The 20409-nt window shown below is 35.9% G+C and overlaps 1 protein-coding gene across 2 annotated transcripts in view; it reads left to right on the top strand.

Annotated features, from left to right (window-relative positions):
• Window positions 1-20409, top strand: part of NEGR1 (neuronal growth regulator 1) — an 884450-nt gene that overhangs the window by 589308 nt on the left and 274733 nt on the right. Inside the window, exon 4 of one of the 2 annotated variants that reach the window (XM_025362711.1) lies at window positions 6585-6716. The exons of the other annotated variant lie outside the window; for it this stretch is intronic. Within the exon in view, the coding sequence (XP_025218496.1) occupies window positions 6585-6716 (132 nt within the window). The remainder of the gene's footprint in view (window positions 1-6584; window positions 6717-20409) is intronic. 2 annotated transcript variants of the gene reach the window in all.

Here is a 20409-nt window from a genome sequence, read left to right as displayed (position 1 = left end):
AGCAACAGACTGAGCTCTACATTGGCCTTTTTGAGCCACAGCTGGAGTGGCTGGGACACAGGGCACCAAGTCCCTAGGCTGCACGCAGCACGGGGACCCTGGGACCAGCCCAGGAAACCACATTTTCCTCCTGGGCTTCCAGTCCTGTGGTGGAAGGGACTGCAGTGAAGGTCTCTGATGTTACCTGGAGACATTTTCCCCATTGTCTTGGGGATTAACATTCGGCTCCTTGCTATGTATGCAAATTTCTGCAGCTGGCTTGAATTTCTCCTTAAAAAATGTTTTGTTCTTTTTTTTTTTTTTTTTTTTTTTTACTTCATTGTCAGGCTGCAAATTTTCTCATCTTTTATATTCTGTTTCCCTTTTAAAAGGGAATGCTTTATACAGCACCCAAGTCACCTTTTGAATGTTTTGCTTCTTAGAAATTTCTTCCGCCAAATACCCTAAATCATCACCCTCAAGTTCAAAGTTCCACAAATCTCTAGGGCAGGGGCAAAATGCCACTAGTCTCTTTGGTAAAACAAGAGTCATCTTTCCTCCAGTTCCCAACAAGTTCCTCATCTCCATCTGAGATAATCTCAGCCTGGGCCTTATCGTTCATATCACTTTCAGCATTTTTGTCAAAACTATTTAACAAGTCTCTAGGAAGTTCCAAACTTTCCCACATTTTCCTTTCTTCTTCTGAGCCCTCCAAACTATTCCAACCTCTGCCTGTTACCAGTTCCAAAATTGCTTCCACATTTTTGAGTACCTTTTCAGCAATACTCCACTCTATTGGTACCAATTTACTATATTAGTTCATTTTCACGCTGCTGATAAAGATATACATGAGACTGGGAAGAAAAAGAGGTTTAATTGGACTTACAGTTCTACGTGGCTGGGAAGGCCTCAGAATTATGGGCAGGAGGCTAAAGGCACTTCTTACATGTTGGCCGGAAGAGAAAAATGAGGAGAAAGCAAAAGCAGAAACCCCTGATAAACCCATCAGATTTCGTGAGAGTTATTCACTATTATGAGAATAGCATAGGAAAGACCAGCCCCCATGATTCAGTTACTTCTCCCTGGGTCCCTGCCACATGTGGGAATTCTGGGAGTTACAATTCAAGATGAGATTTGGGTGGGAAAACAGCCAAACCATATCAGTTGTTTTTAATCATACAGTCAACAAATGTAGAGCCATACTAGACATGGAATAAGATATAGCCTTTTATATCACAGAGCTTATAACAAGAAAGATAATTTTTTTTTTTTTTTTTGAGACGGAGTCTCGCTCTGTTGCCCAGGCTGGAGTGCAGTGGCCGGATCTTGGCTCACTGCAAGCTCCACCTCCCGGGTTCATGCCATTCTCCTGCCTCAGCCTCCCGAGTAGCTGAGACTACAGGCGCCCGCCACCTCGCCCGGCTAGTTTTTTTTGTATTTTTAGTAGAGATGGGGTTTCACCAGGTTAGCCAGGATGTTCTTGATCTCCTGACCTTGTGATCCGCCCTCTCCGCCTCCCAAAGTGCTGGGATTACAGGCTTGAGCCACCGCGCCCAGCCGAAAGATAAATGTTTTAAAAGTTGCTAACAATTAAATAAGTAATAGCAAGTATGTACATACCATGCAAAATTAGTGCAGGCTTTTGTGTTTTGCTTTGCTAAATTTATTGGAATTATATGTAATGTGGGGCTCCTTGACTGGGTAGTGAGTAAATCAGAAAACGTTTCTCTTAGGAGATAATGTTTAAGCAGAGACATAAAGGATGAGAAGAAGAAAGCTGAGTGAATTGAAGGATAGAGTGTTCAAGGCAGCAACTGGAAGTCAAGATCAACTGTGTAAGGAGAAAGCAGGTTATAAGGACTTTATCTCAGGCTATAGTTCTCATCTGAAACCTAAAGTTGAAAGCCATTTTTGCATGCTGTTTCTGGACCAGTGACTATTCAAGGATTGTATATACATAGTTTAAGAAAGGAGAAAAGTGAATCAGGGAAGTTAAATTGTCTTTAGGAATTCAGGCCTAAAGAAAGTGTTTCCCAAACATAAGAGCAACCATGTACATCTACAGATGTGTAAGAAAGATGTGTTTTCTGAGCTCCTACAGTGATTTGAGAACTGAACTGGTCATTACTATTAATCCTTCTTGAGTGACTTCCTTATTCTCACTTCTGGTTTCTATTAAATACCAAGTTAAGACAGAAGCATCAATACTTGAATATAGTAACCTGTCAGCATGGAAACAATAATTATCTGAATCAGTCTCTAGCATGCCTAACCTGTACATTGTAATAATAGTTAATATAATTTTTAAATTTCTATGATGTATGATACAGTGTTCTAAGTATTTTACTTGTATTAACTCACTCTTCACAACAATCATATGAGGCAGGTTCTATTATCCTTACACATTACAGATGAGTACACTAAAGGTTAAATACCTGGTATAAAGCCACATAGCTAATAAATGGCAGAGCTGAGACTTGAGCTCACATAATCCAGTTCTAAAGCCCACATCCCTTATCACACAGTATGATAAATATGGTACAATGCATAAAAGAGATACTTATTTAATACCAAATATGCTGGTGTACAAGTTAACAAGTTAATGGAAAATAATTACAATTTTAAATGTAAATGAACCATCCCAAATATATTTTATATCTTTCAGTTACAGAGTATCATCTAGTAATACATGGCAATGAGACCCTAACAGTGTATCTTCCTGCAGGGCAGCTTTGTAAAGTAGAGTGACTTTCTGAGCAAGTTCTTAGAAAATGATTGAAATGGATCTACAAAGCAGTAGGCAATTATTGGCATATATGATTATGTGCATTCAGGGCTGAAACACAGAGGCTCCTAGAATAAGTTTGAGAATTAGAAGGCAAAATTGACAGGATACAGTACCGACAGATGACTAAGGTCAAAAATACTACCAAAGTTAATGCCAAGATTTCTGGCTTGAGCAAATTAGATCATGATCAAAACAATCATTGATACTTGGAACGTAAGAGCAGCTGCAGATATGCAGGAAAGGTAAATCTGGTTCTGGTTATGATGACTTGAGATGACTATGGGACATCTCAGTGCAGATGTTCAGTCAAATATATGTGTCCCAAATTCATAGGTATGAGCTAAATAGATCAATCAGGGACTTGTCAATATTAAGAGAGTAATGAAATATAAATGAATGAACAAGAACAAGTTCCTCTGAAAGAGTGCACTGAATAAAAGAAAGAGGTCATAGAACAGAAACAATATTTGGGGAACGTGAAGATGTGAAGGGTTTTGCAAAAGTAAATAGAAATTGCCAGCAATGTGAGAGTAAAACTAGTAAAGGATCATGTCCTAGAAATTAAGGAAAGATAGATTTATTTTGTAACTTTTTTTCTGAAACACACAGATACTCTAGAGGAATACTGCTGCTTTCACAAACACTTTTTAAATGCTACATAAAGTATGTTAAATGCCTTAGCAAACCGTAAAACCAAATCTAGATATCATTTAGTGGCCAACATAGAACTCTTTGTGGCTGGGGTTCTTATCAGAAATAAGTATCAGAAAGATATTTTAAAGTATAGCTATTTACTATTTCTCAGCTTCCTCTTTGAAGATGGTGATAATAGTGGCACCACTGAAGGCTTGTAGACTTTCTTCAGTTCTCTATTTTGTGAGAAAACTCTATCTATACTTGGAAGAGATTATACACAAAGGAAAACTGTGGTTCAGATTATAGGCAGTACTTATCTTTCTTCTTCAAAATTGTATTTACTGTTTCTGTTAGGTTTTATAATATTGAAAGGGATCTAAGGTAATGTCCGGAGCCTGTTCTAACCCCTGCCACCATCTATCACTTCAAGATGTCAACAAGAATGGCAACTCTTTTTAAAGTTTTTTTCATTCTTCATGACTTTGAAAAACAAGTGATAACTTCCTCAGATGTAGGTGTTTAGTTTAGATTCCCCATGCTCCATCCTTACAGGACTTTATTAAATTAATCAATGTCTTTATTTATTTTTGTAATAAGTATTTAAAAAGTATATGATGCTTTACACGTTACGCTAGAGCTAAGGAAACAGAGATGAGCAAAACAGAGACTGGTTGCTGCACTGGTGGAGAATGGCAAAACCTATGACTACTGGAAGGCAGTCATATCACAATGTGATTATATCTCATCTACATTTATAATCAATATGCTGGGGGATTAAAAACATATCACAAGATATAGGTTTATAATAGATACCTAAGATAGTACATATCCCTCATAAACATTGCAAAGTCATAGTTTTCGTGATGATTCTTACGTCTTTAGTTTTCTATGCCCCTTTAGCCTTGTCTTTCTCCTCCATTGAGGGGGAAAATTGAGTTATATTACATGTATAAATGAAAATGCTCTGCTTTGCATTTTAAAGTACCATGCCAAAATCCTTTCCCCTTGAGAGGGGAGTGATGGGTAAGGGGATCTGAAGACAGGATTGGCTCAGAGCTACGCTAAATTACTTCTAAGGAGACTAAAGGACAGCAAAAACAAACAAACAAAGAAAAACAGTGAGGCAGCCAAGCAAATTACAGACAACTAGTAAACTACAGGGTTTAGATCCTGGGCAAGCAACTCTGGGTTCCAAATCTGGAATTCAAGTCTGGTAAGATCAGATGAGAACAGAGCAAGAATGAGTTCAGGTAAAAGAGTTATTTGGGCCAGGCGTGGTGGCTCACCCGTGTAATCCCAGTACTTTGGGAAGCAGAGTCGGCGGGATCACTTGACGTCAGGAGTTTGAGACCAGCCTGGCCAACATGGTGAAACCCCATCTCCACTAAAAATACAAAAATTAGCCAGGCTTGGTGGCACCCAACTGCAATCCCAGCTATTCAGGAGGCTGAGACAGGAGAATCGCTTGAACTCAGGAGGCAGAGGTTGCAGTGAGCCACGAACATACCACTGCACTTCCGCTTGAGCAACAGAGTGAGATCTTGTCTGAAAAAAAAAAAAAAAAGTTATTTGTCTAAAAACAATAGAATGCTTAAAACACATCTTTTGGGAGTGCTGATTCATGGTGAATGTAAGTAATAAATGACTTAAAGTACCTGATGTACTATATCAGTATTCCTCATAGTTTAATTTATATTTCATACCATCCTTACTTTATAATTTAAATTTTATTTTAAAAATTCTTGGATGTGAAGTTTTTATACATATGTATTTCAATAGGTTTTACAGACACATTTAAGCTTAGAGTATCTTCATTACAATAGTGAAAATAAGACAAAAAGAGCCAACTACCACTTCACAAGTTTTAATTCTCCTTCTGTACAGCTAGGATTAGATAGATAAATGGAAAAACGACGTAATCATATATATTCTAAACACTAAAGGTTTCAATTAGCAAACTCATAGTTACCTGGAGGGTAGACCATGCCACAGTTAATAAAGACACAGACACAGAGGTGCATGGGGGAACGTTGGGGGGAAATAATTGGAATGGACTTTAAATTTGGAGGGCTATAGCTAAAATTTATTTTGTTTGTTTCATTAAAATGAACTTTCTTACTAGTCCTCCAACTTCTATATCATTACAATGGTTTTGGCAAGACAGAAAGGGGAAGATAAAAATAATATTGACTTTGAAAACAAACAATTTAATAGTAGCATTGCTTCATTCCACAATTCCCTTTGATATGCACTGAAATGTGATTTTTTTCAAGGCCTGTGCAAGGAGATGGAAGGGTCTCCTCTCTTGAAATTCACAAAGGCTTATTCTACCTTTGCCATACTTCTGATAATTAGGATCCTGCTCAATGACTCAATGCTTTCAAATAAACAAAAATTCCATTACTAAACAAAGGAGACTTTATTTTCTCAAATCTCATTCATTTGGGGGTAGTCTTTCATCTGTTATTACATCTTTATATTTCTATTTTGCTGCTATTTTTGGTCACATAGAATGTTTTCCCATGAATATTTAAAAATAAAGATAACTTAGTTTGCTTTTATGAACACTTAACCCTTAGAGAGTCATAGTGATTTTTTCCAAGATTCATTGGGTGAGTTATATATAGTGTGTACACTGTACCTTTCTTGGCAACATGAATAATTTTGGAAACAGAAATATAGCAATGGTTAAATATATCTCTATACTTTTTTCAAGACATCTGACTTGAATCCTTGAATAAGGGTAGGAGATTTCCCCCAAAAGAAAAGTAACATTTAGTTAGGTTAAGTGTCAAGTTGCTAGCTCACACAATAGAAAAGTCAATATGTACCAAGTCATATTAGTGAATTTCATCTACACTGCTCAGAGGTTGTTGAACTCAATTACAGAAATGTGCAGAGTCTATTTGATGTGTGAAGAGGTTAGAAGACCACAATCAATTAAAAAGAACACATGTATATCCTGTTCTGGGGAAATAGTTGTTACAATATACCTTGTTCTGCTTCTGCTTTTTTCTCTGAGTTTCCCTCTGAACATAGAAGAACAAAAGGTTTAATAATTCCCCAGTTTCATTTGGAATTGTTTTGTCAGCAATATCTTGTAGGAAGTCATGAAATTGTTGTTTTACTTGAATGAAGCCTCAGGCAGCTACAATTAAACATGCTGTGTTCTTTTTTATAGCAAAACCATTTGAAAATGGACAATATTTGGACATTTATGGAATTACAAGGGACCAGGCTGGGGAATATGAATGCAGTGCGGAAAATGATGTGTCATTCCCAGATGTGAGGAAAGTAAAAGTTGTTGTCAACTGTAAGTGTCATCACCTTTTATCAAGATAAGTTCTGAGAAAAGATAAAACACCTTGAAAAATTCTGACTGAAATTTGTGTTGCTGTTTTTAAGAGGTGGACTGCTGGTAAAAAATCACTTACTAACACTGAAGACGGGTAGATGTTGAAATGTTGGTTAAATTGTTTAGGTAAAACAATTGTCCCAGGTAAACTCACAATAATTAAGTTTGATGTACAGAGTGAAATGTGTTTAATATTCTCCTAGTCTCTGGCACTCTAAACCGTGGTGTCCTTACCTCAAAAGCACTGTAGCCATATGCTGGTGTTTTCCTCATGAGCTTTACCTGAAGTGCACTAACACTAAATTTAAATGTGTAACTCCCAATCAAACCTGATGAAAATGAAGCGTACTGGTCTGTACTCAAAGAAAAGAGGTGAAGTGTGATACTTCTGTTACTTGGGTGACTTATTTCTATTTCATTTGGGGAAAAAAAAATTGGAGAAAGAATTTTTCCGTAAGCATTGTTGTTAGGAATTTAGAATATAAATTGGATACCTACAGAACCATCAGTGCTAGTATGTTACACACTTTTCCTCAATGCTCCCACCACACTGATATAAGATGATTTTCCAGTAACATCCTATTGTATATCTTATGATCTCAACAGCAATGACTGTTTTTACTTTTTTACTTTTCAAAAATCTCCCCTAAATCTTTATCTAAAAAATGTTCATACTGTTTAACTTCTTCAAATAAAATACCTTTGGGATAATTGTATTTTACCCAAAGTATTTACAAACTACGGTTTTCATTTTTAAAATTCTACTTATTTGTCTTTCTGTATATGGTCCTTGCTAATAATGTGCATGTGGTATTATGCCACAGATCAGAAGAAATTGTTCCAAATATATCCAGAAATGTTAAAGCTAATCAGCAGTTGTTTCATATTAATATGAGTCTTTCAGTCTCATGGACCAAAAAATAACTTTCAAAACACTCCTAACAGTTGAGCTGCACACCAGAGCAAATCACTGTCATCAACTAACATTTGTCAGTGACTAATCTATATACTTGCGGTTGAACTGTCTCTATTATACTGCACAAATGTGCATGATACCAAGTCAGGAGGCAGTTTTTGGAGTAGGATTTCTCATGGAGTGTTCTGCAAACAAATTGTAGCAAAATTACCCAAGAAACTTATTAAAAATGGAGAACTCCTGCGACCCACATCAGCCATACTGAATCAGAATCCTTGGGGTGGGAAGGGTATGGCCTGGAAATCTGAATTTTAACAGGTTCCCACTGATTCTCAGGACTCTTATTGCAGAGGGCTACTGCTCATCCCTCTGGAACTCTCTGAAATAAGAGGTAACAAACAAGTAAATTTCCTGATCATTTATCACTAACCATGCTTTTCTGAATATATGTATACTGATTTTATTGTTTGAGGGTTGAGGGCTTGGAAGTGGAGGGGAGGGAAAAGAGACATATATCTACTACGGAAAGAATATTTTTAGCAGCGAGCGCTAAGAAATGAAAAAGCAGAGTAAAATCTGTCAAATAAACAAGGCACCCAGCCCAGCAATCCTGTTGAACTCCAAGACCCAATAGGTCTTTAAAATGATGTCTCTGATAGGGATGAAATTGAAAACCCAGCTGCAGTACAGATTTGCATGGGACCTATACTCCATATGTAAGCCACAATTGTTTCTGAATTAACACTTTTTATTCCTCTGACTTTAGTTTGTTGCCACTTATTTAATCAGATTCTCTTTTCCCTAGGCAAGTAGGAAATTTAGACCAAGAAAGTCAACTTAAGGAGGCAGAAACTTGAGTAAGGAACTAAATCGATAGACGAGAGTCTATCCATAAAGCAAAAGAATAGAAACTGGGGATACCAGATACCAGGAATGCTGAAGAGTCTACAGCAGTTTCATGGATGCAGAGGACAAAGACAAAAGGCAGTGTATTACTCATAGCAATAGCAGTAGTCAGAGTATTGTCATTTTTTTTTGCATCAGTTCTTTAAAACCCAGTTACTACAAGGTGATAAGATGAGGGCTAGGTGACCACTGTACACAGTGGGTTTATGTCATAGCTGAAGCACCCTGAGCTTTAGAAAACTCTTTTTTTAAAATATATAAGGGCAGAAAACAAACCTGCCCTTTGCCATAGAGGGAGAAATTATCCTTATTAAACTGGATTGTAAACAAATCTGCCCTTTACTCCATAGGGAGAACTACTTCTGTCTTCCAAGACTGAAAAGATAGGAACAAAAGCTGTCAGTGTCTCTGCTTACAAAGTGTGCAGAAATGTGAAAGATCCATAGAGAATTCTCTTCTAATACAAAGTGGGAGCTGGAACATTTGAGGTAGAGCCTGAAGACATTCCATCCAGCTAACAAAGGTGCTTTAGTGACTTTATGAGGGTGTCAGACACTCTAGAATAGGTAGAGAAGACGACTTTGTTAATCACTTTAACTTAAGAGGGAAAATAGCAGGAAAAAGGGGGGAAAGTTTAAAACAGTAGGGAAGTGCTTTTTAAATCATGACACAGGCTATCTATTTTAAGAATGAATTTCAGGTAGATAAGTACAGTTATAAGTCAACATGTTGCTGCAGGCATAATATTAACTTGTCTCATATTAAGAAAGTAGACCCAACAGGATTTTTAAATGATTTTAAACTATCAGTTTTGTCATTTGCTTCTCCTTGAATCATACCTTTGATAATTCACCCTTTTCCAAATGTTCCATGAAAAACTGTGCTTAATACTGGTTTCGTTTACTACTAATTGTATTTAATTCTGATGCCACACATATCTAAATGATATCTCAGGTGTGAAGGAAATGTGATTGTGAGTATGTCTGAAAATGTTTCTGGTTATGATAAGGTTTGCAAAGTGTTAATTTTGTGAATTTGGCCCTTTAAAAGTCAAAAATTGAGAGCTACTTCTAGATTTTGCTGAGCTGATTTCCCCGAGGAAATTAGCCAAAGCCTACTGAACAAACTTTAGTTTGTCAAAGCCCAAAATTGAGCACAGTGGTCTATGTTACCAGCATGGAACTGCACATCCCCTAATAACCTGAAGATTCCCTAAAGGTAGTATCATGCCAGGTTCAGACGACACTTCCTTTCATCTTTATTAATCAATATTGATTGTACACATGGAATTACAGTAGGTTCCTGAGTTATAATTTGAAGAAAAACTTTGTCCCTTTTCCCAAATGGGGTTCAAGATGAAATGTAACACATTTTCATACATTCTGATAGATTCAGTTATGTGGTAAGTCAATTTGAGAAGATTTAGGTTCTCTGAAAGTTAGAAATGTTTAATGTCTTATTATTTGTCTAATATATCTGCCACATTCACTATATATAGAAAATATACATATACAATAAATAACATCATGCCTGTCACTGTGGATTTTTATTCAATTTAATTACATAGCAGTTTGGTGAGGCAATTGATATAATTGACTATATAATTGATTATATAGATTGAACTGTTTGGTTGGTTGAATAAATCAGTTCATTTTGAGTTATTCACAGAAAGCCTTACTACAGATAGAAAGAAATTTGTAAACATTAATGCAATGGGTTATTTCTAAGTAGCGGGATCTTAGGTGTTTATTCTCCATGTCTTTATCCGTAACTTTTTCCTTACGTGTTTGTGTATGCGTGTATTTATTGTCCACTTTTTTAAAACTAAAATAATGAGAAGGGATCATGAAAATTATCATAACTAAACCTTGTGACACATGTAAACACACACACACACACACACACGAGAAAAAAAATTGAAACATTTGATTAGCTAAGCCAAAGGGAACTAGTGGATTTAGACTTGGATAGATTCCCATTTTATTTACATTCATGTTCTGTTCTTAGCAGAAGCCTAGTGGACACTAGGTTCATAGTTGTCATTGTAAATTACAAAATAGAAGATTGAATGAGTCTCAGAAAGCCCATGGATTAAATTGAATTGAAAAACAAGCAACAAAAACAAACAAACAAAAAAAAACAAGACACAGGAAAAATCTTGTTAGAAAAGGGAAGATCAGAGTGAAAATCAAAAAGCTGATTTTTAGAAGTCAAGTATAGAATTTGAAAAAATTAGAAAGTGTGACGAATCAAGTAATATAGATCTGTGTAGGAAAGTAGAATCCGAGGGATAAGAAATCAGCAAGGAATGGAAGACCTGCCCCTTTAATATGAAGATTACTAATAATAGTAAAATGAAGGGGGTTCCCTAGTCTTGTGACAGATGCCATCTGTTCTCCACTCTATTTGTATGTATTCTTCCAGTTAAGAGTGCCAGTTTTGGAAATGTGGGCCTTATGGTCAGATATAACTTACTATAATCATTAACAGATAACTTTCTCTTCCATAATTTACTCGGCCTTTGAGACCCTGGGTGAGGTACTTTAGTTCTCTGACTCTCAGTTATCACTTCTGTAAATTCAGGGTAATAATACATTATTTATATATATTTGTACATTTATAAATGTTACAAATATATACACATATGTGAATGTAAGTGAACTGACTCCAGAACGTCAGCTCTATGTGGAAAAGGATTTTGCTGTCCTTTGTACACTGATGTACTGATGCGTTCCTGTTACTTCGAATAGTACCTGGTCCATAGAAAGGCGTCCAAAAATAGTTGTTGAATAAATAAAGGGTTAAACAGATTAGAGTCCTCCAGGTAAGTCATTCTACTAGGCAAAATCGAGAAAAGATATTAGGTTTGCCTCACAATTAAATTTTTTTCTCCCTGGAAAATTAGTAGGTGGTGTCTTGACTAATATACTTCTAATACTATTTTTTTCTACCCCAAATTTCCAGGTGGATTCAATAAAGATAACCTGAAATCTGCATACTGTTTTTACTCAGAGAGAAGTAGCACTAATTCCATTCTTTATAGATAAGAAAATTGAGATGCAGAGATATTAAAACATTTAATAATTGCCCTGATTTTCAAGAACAAAACAGATGTAAGTAAAGAGAACTGCTAATTGGAAAAAAACAAAGAGCTAACCAGACTAAGGTGAAAAGAGCTCTAGACATTATTTCAATTTTTACTCATGAAAGTCAGATCTAAATATTGACGATTTTATTTGGAGTCAGAAATTATTTTGTACACATGTTTTCAGTAAAATAGAGTTGATTAAGTCTTCCTATGATCAAATAAATAGTAAAGTCATTTTTGGGTGTACTGTGAACTAAATCTTTTATCCAATAAGTTACAGGCACATATTTGTGCATTATTTTGCATCTGCTACATATTCATTTATGCAAATATTCACGTTATCTTCCAACATAACTAGCTCCAAACATGTGGAATTGAATATTCCAATTAGTATAACTTAGTACAATTATATGGAAGCTTGAAATGAGAAGCCACTAGGGAGTAAGAGGAGGAGGCTTCTAGGGCAATTACCAGTTTTTTAAGGCTATTCCTAAAGTTTTCTTGGGCAATTTAGGCAATATGTCACACTTAAGACTAGAAGAAATTGCAGATGACAAATGGCCATCACCTTGAATAAAAGGAAAATCTCGGTATTCAAAGTTTGAGTAGGTCATAGATACTATCATGGGACTAGAAGAAAACAGCGTTACTTGAATTCATAGGCATCACCTTAGTGTTTTATTTCTGGATCCATTTTATGCCCCTAACTTTACTTTTCATTTACTTTATCTTTCATATCTGCTTGTAATTTAGCATACTCTGCTGTATTTTATGTTTCTTTTTAAGCTAATTAACCCTTATTTGGAACAACTCAGGGCATAAAAAGGCATATAGTTGTCTTTTAAATAAAGTATTAGTTCCTATACCATCTCTAATCATGACACACTTTGGTACATCTTCATTTATATATTCACTAAGTTATTTACTTACTGCTTACTATAAGAGAATCAAGGTGCTACAACCAGAGCTACTGGTTTTCAAAATTTATTGTCCAGGAAAGGAGAAAAACAAAAGAAACCCATAGTTTTAATACAGTGTGACAAGTGCTTTGATAAACCAATCATAAGGTGTTATGCAAGGATATAAGATATACACCAAATGTAGCCTTGGGGTTTCATTGAAAGCGTCTAAGAGGCCTTAGTGATGGAGTTTAAAGGATTAAATTGAATTGGACAGATTTCTCTTTTTATAAAAAAAAAAAAAAATAAGGAAAGAATGGTCTTCCAGACAGAAGAAACATCATTTGCTTAGCTTCATAAGAGTTATGGGACAGAAGTTGTTTGTTTAGTCAGGTACAATGGGCTGAGTTAGACCAAGAAACAAAACAGAAAAGAAGGTTAAGCATTGTGGAGGGAAGCAGGACCGAATGAGGTGAGAGTTAGTGAAACTCCATAGGCATACTTAGATCCAGTGTTTCATAATGAAAAAAGAATAAATTTGAGATGATAGAACTGCTCAGAGGTTATCTGAATATTAAACACATGAATTTAAATATTTGTATTGTTTACATTCACAAAGGATACTTGGAAGATTTCTGTTTTGTCATGGCAAGAGTAAGAGAAGAGATTAAAACGATAATACTGAGAACAATGCCAGCCAAAAGAGATATGAGGAGCTAAGAAATATGAAGAAAAATTTCGAAAAGTACTGAACATTAAATATTAGAAATGTGAATAATCACCCGAAAAATATTAAGTAAAATACTTCTTAACACAACAAAATTGAAAAAAAAACTAAGAATTAAACATTTTTTATTCACCTTTGGACTTTCATGGTGTAAAAAGTTAACATTTAATTCTATGATTTCTATAATCCCTCAGTTGAAGTAAAACTGTTATTAAACATGCAGTTAAAGAATAGATGATTTTTTCTATTGAAGGAGACATAATTGGACCTTTGTTTTAAATGTTAGACATACAGTTCAATTAATGACTAGTGTGCCAAGACTATTTTTACTTAATGAGTCTGATATCCAGCTTAACTTAAGTGTATTCTCCCGTACATTTATCTTTGTTAAGAGGATTTTTAGTGTTAAGGGTCTATCAGTGATCCTTTGCCTTTGTTCATGGAACATCAACATGCTTCTGTAGTAATGAAATATGCATATTTTTGTTATTTCTCCTTTTTCTAAAAGTGAAAAATAAAAAAATGTCTTTCCTTTAATACAGGAGCAAAACATTTTGCTAGATGGGAGCCTGTGTTTATTTTATTTTGTTTGTAGTTCTTTTTAGGTTGGCAATCATCGCTTCAAAAAATATACATGAAGTGATACGTATAATAGAGTTTGACTATGAGCTCACAGTAAGAAAGCAATTTCTAACAGGGTAAAATACTCTGGGTTGAAAATGACTCCATGCCAAACTGAATAAAAGGGATAAAGTCAAAGTCAGGAGAGAACAAGCAACGACAAATCTCAATCTCTCTCTCCATACACACACACACACATGCACACACGCACACACACACGTGTGTGTGTTATATGTAACTCGTATGTGTGCATTTGTGATGGTGTATTCCTCTAGATTCTTGTTCTAATAAGCAGTCAAAGGACCAAACCCTGAAAATCATCGCAGGGTGCTTTTTGCCAAATATACTCTTCAAAATGATCTAGAAGTTTCAAACATTACTTTAGTCAGTACAAACATATAGTTTATAACCTGTGTGTATCTAAATCCAGCTTTTTCAGCATGTTTCCTCTGTGCTTCCAGAAAAAAAGTGTTGCTTCAGTACATTAAGCAAGATAATTTATGGATTGAATTCTTTTAAACCAATATGTGAGAGCCATTTATAGAATGAACGACACTGAATTAATCCCCTTGGGTCTTTGCCATATCATTATTAAACTTCAGAGGAATTGCCAAATATGCTTATGTCTGACAATGCACATGTTTGCGTGTTTTGTGTATGTGTATATGTGTGTGAAGGGAGAGAAGTGGAATGATTAGGGGAAGAGTACGGTAGAAATAGTATAAACAATAGCAGTATGTACAAGAATTATGGCAGATGAATTTGGAACAAAAGCATCCAAATTGTGGGAAAACATCCTTCGTACATTCAAGCTTGCTAGCTTGTCTTCACTCATTTCTTTCTTATTTATCTATACTCTCTATCTGTCTTTCTCACCCTCATTAACATTTACTTAATGTTAATGATATTTAATATTATTTTATTTACATTTATTTAATGTTAATTTATTTACATTACATGTATTTAATTACTTATATTACATTTATTTAATGTTAATTTATTTGTGACTGCTATATTATTTGTTTCCTCTCCTCTCTTTCCTCTTATTTCTACTCACATGTATAGTGATACTAAACCAACTTTTGAAAGACATCTATATAATGAAGATTTGTAATGAATTTTATTCAGTCACCTTGGAAACATTTTAAATATATGGATTGCCAAATAATCACTCACCAAATATACTGAATTATTCAGTTTATATTTACCTATAAGTCAATGGGAACAACTGCTTTTTCAAAATTTACTAGATGATAAAATTTTGAGTATAGGTATTATAGGATAATAAAAATAAAACAGAGGAGAAAGGCAGAAGATCGGAATTCTGTTTTTAATTCAGTTACTTAACTAATTATACAACTTTGGGCAAAAAACTTAAATCTAGGTCTCAATCTCCCCATTTAGAAAATGAAGAATCATTCTCTGGTACCACCTACTCCTGACATTCTGATGTTTTCCCGATAATTATTTAAGCTTTTTAGAGACTGCATGAATTCACCTCCTAACAGGCAGGGAGCAAAGACTTAAAGCCACTGTTTGGCTTCAGTGTCAAATGATTATGGATAATCTCAGACTTTTGCTTTGTGAATTCTTTGAGAAATTAATAAGGATTATAATTTAGTTCTCTTATGCATTGTTGGCAAATCTGGGCAAACTTTTCATCCTTTAAAATGTAATTCATGTGAAGAATAAGTACAGTAATGAAGACATAAATTTCAGAGAACCTTAAAGTAGAAATTCTGTTTATGCAATGGAGTGTGAAAGAGGATAACAAAAATGGGATTTGGAATCAGGTAGACATGAGTTTTAATCTTAGCTCAGTCACTTATAAACTATGGAATATTGGGAAAATTAGCTAATGTCTCAGAGGCTCAGTTTTCCTATATATATAAAAAAAAAAAAACTGGAGACAATTATAAGCACCTTAAAGATTGGTTGTGAACTTCATCATAATACATTTAAAACAACAAGAATGACTGGTGCAAGGCCAATGACTTTGTATATCAATAGTATTAGAAAATAGCATTTTGTTTACATGTCAGCCTTCCTCTGTAGCCTGTGAACTCTTTAAAAAGGAAAACTCTTGGGAGGCTAAGGCATGTGGACCACCTGAGGTTAGTCCGAGACCAGCCTGGCCAACATGGCGAAACTCTGTCTCTACTAAAAATACAAAAATTAGTTGGGTGTGATGGCAGGCACCGGTAATCCCAGCTACTTGGGAGGCTGGGGCAGGAGACTCGCTTGAACTTGGGAGACAGAGGTTGCAGTGAGCCAAGATTGCTCCATGGCTCTCCAGCTCAGGACGACAGAGCAAGACTGTCTCAAAAAAAAAAAAAAAAAAAAATATATATATATATATATATATATGAAAAGAGAAACTCCTCCAGACTATGTAACACAGTGGCTACGAAGTCAGGCCCTGTAGCTGGGCACCCTGGCTTTAAATCCAAGCTGGGTCGCTTACGACCATGCAGACTTGGTCAAGTCATTAAACTTTGTGTATGCCAGTTTCTTCAACTATAAAATGAGAGCCTGAAGATTAACTGAGTTAATACATGAGAATACTTAGTGCATATTATTATTCCCAGTACCTAGCACAGTGACTGGTAATAAATGTATGTTGATTGAATAAATAAATAAATATAAAATATGCACACCTAGAATTCTACAGTTGAAGATTGTTCATAAAATTGCCAAATTTCTTCGTCTGATAGATGTCTACATTTGAATTAGGTAGCTTTGGAAATTAATTCATGTAAGGGATCAGAATGAAACCTTAAAATCCTAGTTCTAGGTCTGAGACTGCTTTCACTATACTAGCTTGCTTTCATATAAATTGAAAAAGGAACCTAATTATTCTCAACAAACTGTGTAAACTAGAGAGACTTTTAGAAAGATAGTAAACTCTGCAGGATGAGAAGAGAGGATCACTGTGTATTAAAAGAAACTATTTCAATAACCAGAATGTGCACAGGTGCTAGCTGTCAGAATGGCTGACACTGAAAGTGCAGAACCAAGAAAGATAGGATTCCCAGTGAATAGAGAAAACAATCACAATAAAGAATCCTTTAGAACGATGCTGCACTCAAAATAGGTTTGTTCACATGCTGTCTGAAATAAGAGCTTTTGTTTAATAGTGAACATAATGAAATCCCAGCATCATGCAGTCGGCCTGCTTGCTGCTACACAGAAAGTTAACAGCAGTGCAAAAAACGAACAAATAAAAACAAAACAAAATGCCCAATGTGCCAGGGGCATTAAACAGTTATGTATTTCATAGATAAAATGAAAGACGATAACAAAATTTTATTTAGGGCACTGTGGGTGTGTTCCATATTTATAAGATTCACTACACTACTCTTAATGCCTTGAGAACCATATATATTCAGTCTACCAAGAACTTAAAAGCAGTTTGGTGGCAATTATAAAGAAAAAATATCTTAAGCATCCTCTCCAGTTGTTTAAAGGTTTAGGTTAGCAATTTAGATAAAAAGTATAAATTTTTAAGTAATATGAGACATAGTAGCCTAATGCATATTAATTTTTTTTCTGCAATAAATCATAATTTGACCTAGTCTAAACAAATAAGTGTTCTGTATCCTAGAACAGATGTTGAGAGTGTTTTCCACATTTAGTATAACCAGTTAGTGTACATTTACATAATAGGATGGAGGGAAGTATAGCAGTAATTAGCTGAAGTTCAGAAATGCTACATTTGTTAATGCTGTTTCATCTTTGTGAGCATATTGGGTTTGCAAACCCTTCTGTTTTTCTCTGTGGATGTCAAAAGGACTTTGAAGCTCCATATAACTCACTTGAGGATGCAGTCTCTCATGAGTTGTTCTGTACTGAGAATAGCTGATGATTTGTGAATTCTTGAGGAGTCAAGTTGTGTAATTCTAAGAATTCAGTGTCCTGATAGAATTTTCTAGATTATTCAGTGGGGTAAAGGTAATTTATCTAATAATGTTTTCATCTTCTTCCCGCACCTACTGTTTGCACTACATTGTCTAGCCTGGTTTGAGGTTAGCTTTGGCCCTGTGACTGAGTTCTAGTGCAAGAAATGTAAGCAGAAGTGACATGGGCCACTTCCAGGCATGGCCTATAAAACTTCCCACGCATGCTCTGCTATGCTTATTTTACTTTCTAGCTAATGGGAATAGTAACCAATTAGCTTTCAGGGTGACCTTGAAAGCTACATGTTGAAGATAACAAAGCTGCCATTATGTGAGCCCCTGAATGATTCTGTGCAGCAGAATATCCTTACCCCCTACCCCATTTCACTCCCCACCTTTCACTAAACTAAATTATTACGGACTTTTAGGCTAGTGGGAACCAAACATTTTTTTTGTTGCCTCATTGTATGTTTGAGTCTGTTTGTTCCCAGAGTTCAGCTTCCTCTGACTACTACAGTCAAGAATATAGGCCCAAATATAATGAATACAATAACAAATTTTGCATCTTGTCTTACTTCAAAATTTTTGGCTGAAAGCAATGATAAAAAAGCTTCCTGAGAAGAGTAGAGAGATAATAGATTTTTTTTCTCCTATATGAAGCATAGCACACCAAATTTATGTTTGCAAACTTTATGAGTCATAGTGAAAAAAAAATTCTATGAGTCTCATGCCTTTGAGACTACTTATGATTTTGCTCAGAAACACAATTGGATTTAAAATAGCATCTGGCCACTAACCTCTGACATAAACTTTTCTGACAATAGTTTTTGAAACCAGTTAAGCTCAGTTGTGATGCAAAAAAATTGGCATAAACAAGATTTCATAAGTTTCTTCAAAAAAGTATTTAATTCACATTTATATATTATAAATTTAGAAACTGAATACCAATGATCTGGATATGAAATCTAAGATTATACTTTTTTACACAGCAGTAACTGACAGATTTAGGTGAACAGAGGAATGGAGAGAAAAATAAATTTGGTGTGGGGAGGAAAGGGGAAGTAGAGCACACACACGGAGAATCAATGAGAGCGTGCTCTGTGTTATCGTTCATTCGCTGAAGAAAAGTAACCTCGGCCCACGGTGGCTCATGCCTGTAATCCCAGCACTTTGGGAGGCCAATGCGGGCAGAGCACGAGGTCAGGAGTTTGAGAGCAGCCTGGCCAATATGGTGAAACCCCAGCTCTACTAAAAATACAAAATTAGCCGGGTGTGGTGGTGCGTGTCTGTAATCCCAGCTACCGGGGAGGCAGGAGAATCGCTTGAACCCGGGAGGCGGAGTCTGCAGTGAGCCAAGATCACGCCATCGCCCTCCAGCCTGGGCAACAAGAGCAAAATTCCATCTCAAAAAAAAAAAAAAAAAAGTAACCTCAATCAATTATTGAATTTGGTAATCCAAGAAACAAATAATATCACTAAGTGCTAAAAGTAAACCCTATCATAAATGAATGCAGGAAACATAAGTAGAAGTTTCTTTTTACCTGTAGTCAAAAAGGGAGAGAAATCCGTGAAATATAAAAGTTGAAACACGCACAAAAACAGAAAAGTAAATGAAAACATCAGGCCGGGCGCGGTGGCTCAAGTCTGTAATCCCAGCACTTTGGGAGGCCGAGACGGGCGGATCACGAGGTCAGGAGTTGGAGACCATCCTGGTGGACACGGTGAAACCCCGTCTCTACTAAAAAAAAATACAAAAAACCAGCCGGGCGAGGTGGCCGGTGCCTGTAGTCCCAGCTACTCGGGAGACTGAGGCAGGAGAATGGTGTAAACCCAGGAGGCGGAACTTGCAGTGAGCTGAGATCCGGCCACTGCACTCCAGCCTGGGCGACAGAACGAGACTCCGTCTCAAAAAAAAAAAAAAAAAGAAGAAAGAAAACATCAGTAATATAACAGACTAACATGATTAATTGAACACTAAAGGGGAAAATTACTGGGTTTGTGCTTTAATACATTGGTATTTATTGTATACTAATATAATAAACAATGATATATTGCTTGTGTCAGACAAACCTAAAGCAAAATGAAGAAAAAATACCTTAAAGAATTAATAGGCCGGGCGCGGTGGCTCAAGCCTGTAATCCCAGCACTTTGGGAGGCTGAGACGGGCGGATCACAAGGTCAGGAGATCGAGACCATCCTGGCTAACACGGTGAAACCCCGTCTCTACTAAAAAATACAAAAAAACTAGCCGGGCGAGGTGGCGGGCGCCTGTGGTCCCAGCTACTCTGGAGGCTGAGGCAGGAGAATGGCGTAAACCCGGGAGGCGGAGCTTGCAGTGAGCTGAGATCCGGCCACTGCACTCCAGCCTGGGTGACAGAGCCAGACTCAGTCTCAAAAAAAAAAAAAAAAAAAAAAAAAAAAAAAAGAATTAATAAAGATGTATTGAAGTAATTCAAAATAAATGAAAACAGATTAAACTTTTTTTTAACTGTGAACTTTGAAAGAACACAGTACAAAGCCTAGTAATCTTCCCTCATGAGTTTATAACCAACTGAAAGATAGAAGCAGGAATATGACAAATTGAAAGCCACCCATATT

Source organism: Theropithecus gelada, chromosome 1 (assembly GCF_003255815.1).
Source record: "Theropithecus gelada isolate Dixy chromosome 1, Tgel_1.0, whole genome shotgun sequence".
NCBI lineage: Eukaryota > Metazoa > Chordata > Mammalia > Primates > Cercopithecidae > Theropithecus > Theropithecus gelada.
Note: the sequence above shows the minus strand (reverse complement) of the source record. Positions and strands in the feature narration are given on the sequence as shown.